Consider the following 889-nt stretch of genomic DNA (forward strand, 5'->3'; position numbering starts at 1 on the left):
TAGGACGAGACCAGGATGGCAAAAGCACTCAGAGTTATCAAACCACCGTTTACCACCTCGGCAGCGCCCACGGCACGGGTGTCGGCACAGGCCAGGTGGAGCAGGGGGTGGACATCACAGATGTAGTGATTGATTTTGTTTGGGCCGCAGAACGGGAGGTGAATAGTGAGAAGGAGCTGCAGGGTGGAGTGGAAGAAGGCCCCGAGCCACGAGCCCAGCACCATGAGGCCGCAGGCGCGGTCGCTCATGAGGGCGGCGTAGTGGAGGGGCCTGCAGATGGCAACGTAGCGGTCGTAGGCCATGGCCGTGAGGAGGAAGATCTCAGCGCAGCCAAAGAAGTGAAAGCCAAAGAGCTGGGCCATGCAGGCCACGAAGGAGATGCTTTTACTCCCCCCCAGCAGGCCGGCGATGAGTTTGGGAGCCGTGGTGGAGGAGTAGCAGATGTCTACAAAGGACAGGGAGCAGAGGAAGAAGTACATGGGGGAGTTGAGGCCCTGGCTGCTGCTGACAGTGAGCACTATGAGCAGATTTCCTGCCACAGTGATCAGATAGAAAGCCAGAAAGAGCACCGAATAGATTTTCTGCAGCCCTTGGTTCTCCGAGAGGCCCAGGAGGATGAATTCCTTCACGCTGCTGGCGTTCTCCATGTTAATGCCTTGGGGGATATTCGATGCAGAGCCTGGGAATGTGGAAAAATAAAGGCAAAAGAATTCATGAGGTTTTTTAATGATTAAAATGAATTCTTGTTCAGAAGTACAGTCACACTAAGAAATAGGTAGGATTAGAATTAAGTTTATCAAGGCAGGGGTTTTTTGTGTTTTCTTTTGTTAGGCTGGTTTGGGGTTTTTTTGTTTGTTTGATTTCTGTTGTTGATTTTTCTTTCCTTCCC

General features: G+C 51.9%; 1 protein-coding gene across 1 annotated transcript; it reads right to left on the reverse strand.

The window, feature by feature from the left end:
- Positions 1-6: 6 nt before the first annotated feature.
- Positions 7-696, reverse strand: LOC113979286 (olfactory receptor 4S2-like; the record flags this gene model as incomplete). Its single annotated transcript, XM_027706728.1, has 1 exon — positions 7-696. A coding segment is annotated over exon 1 (641 nt), but the record flags the coding sequence as incomplete, so codon positions are not given.
- Positions 697-889: the final 193 nt, after the last annotated feature.

The sequence above is a fragment of the Neopelma chrysocephalum genome, unplaced genomic scaffold, assembly GCF_003984885.1.
Source record: "Neopelma chrysocephalum unplaced genomic scaffold, ASM398488v2 Primary Assembly neopelma1_65349, whole genome shotgun sequence".
NCBI classification, from domain to species: domain Eukaryota; kingdom Metazoa; phylum Chordata; class Aves; order Passeriformes; family Pipridae; genus Neopelma; species Neopelma chrysocephalum.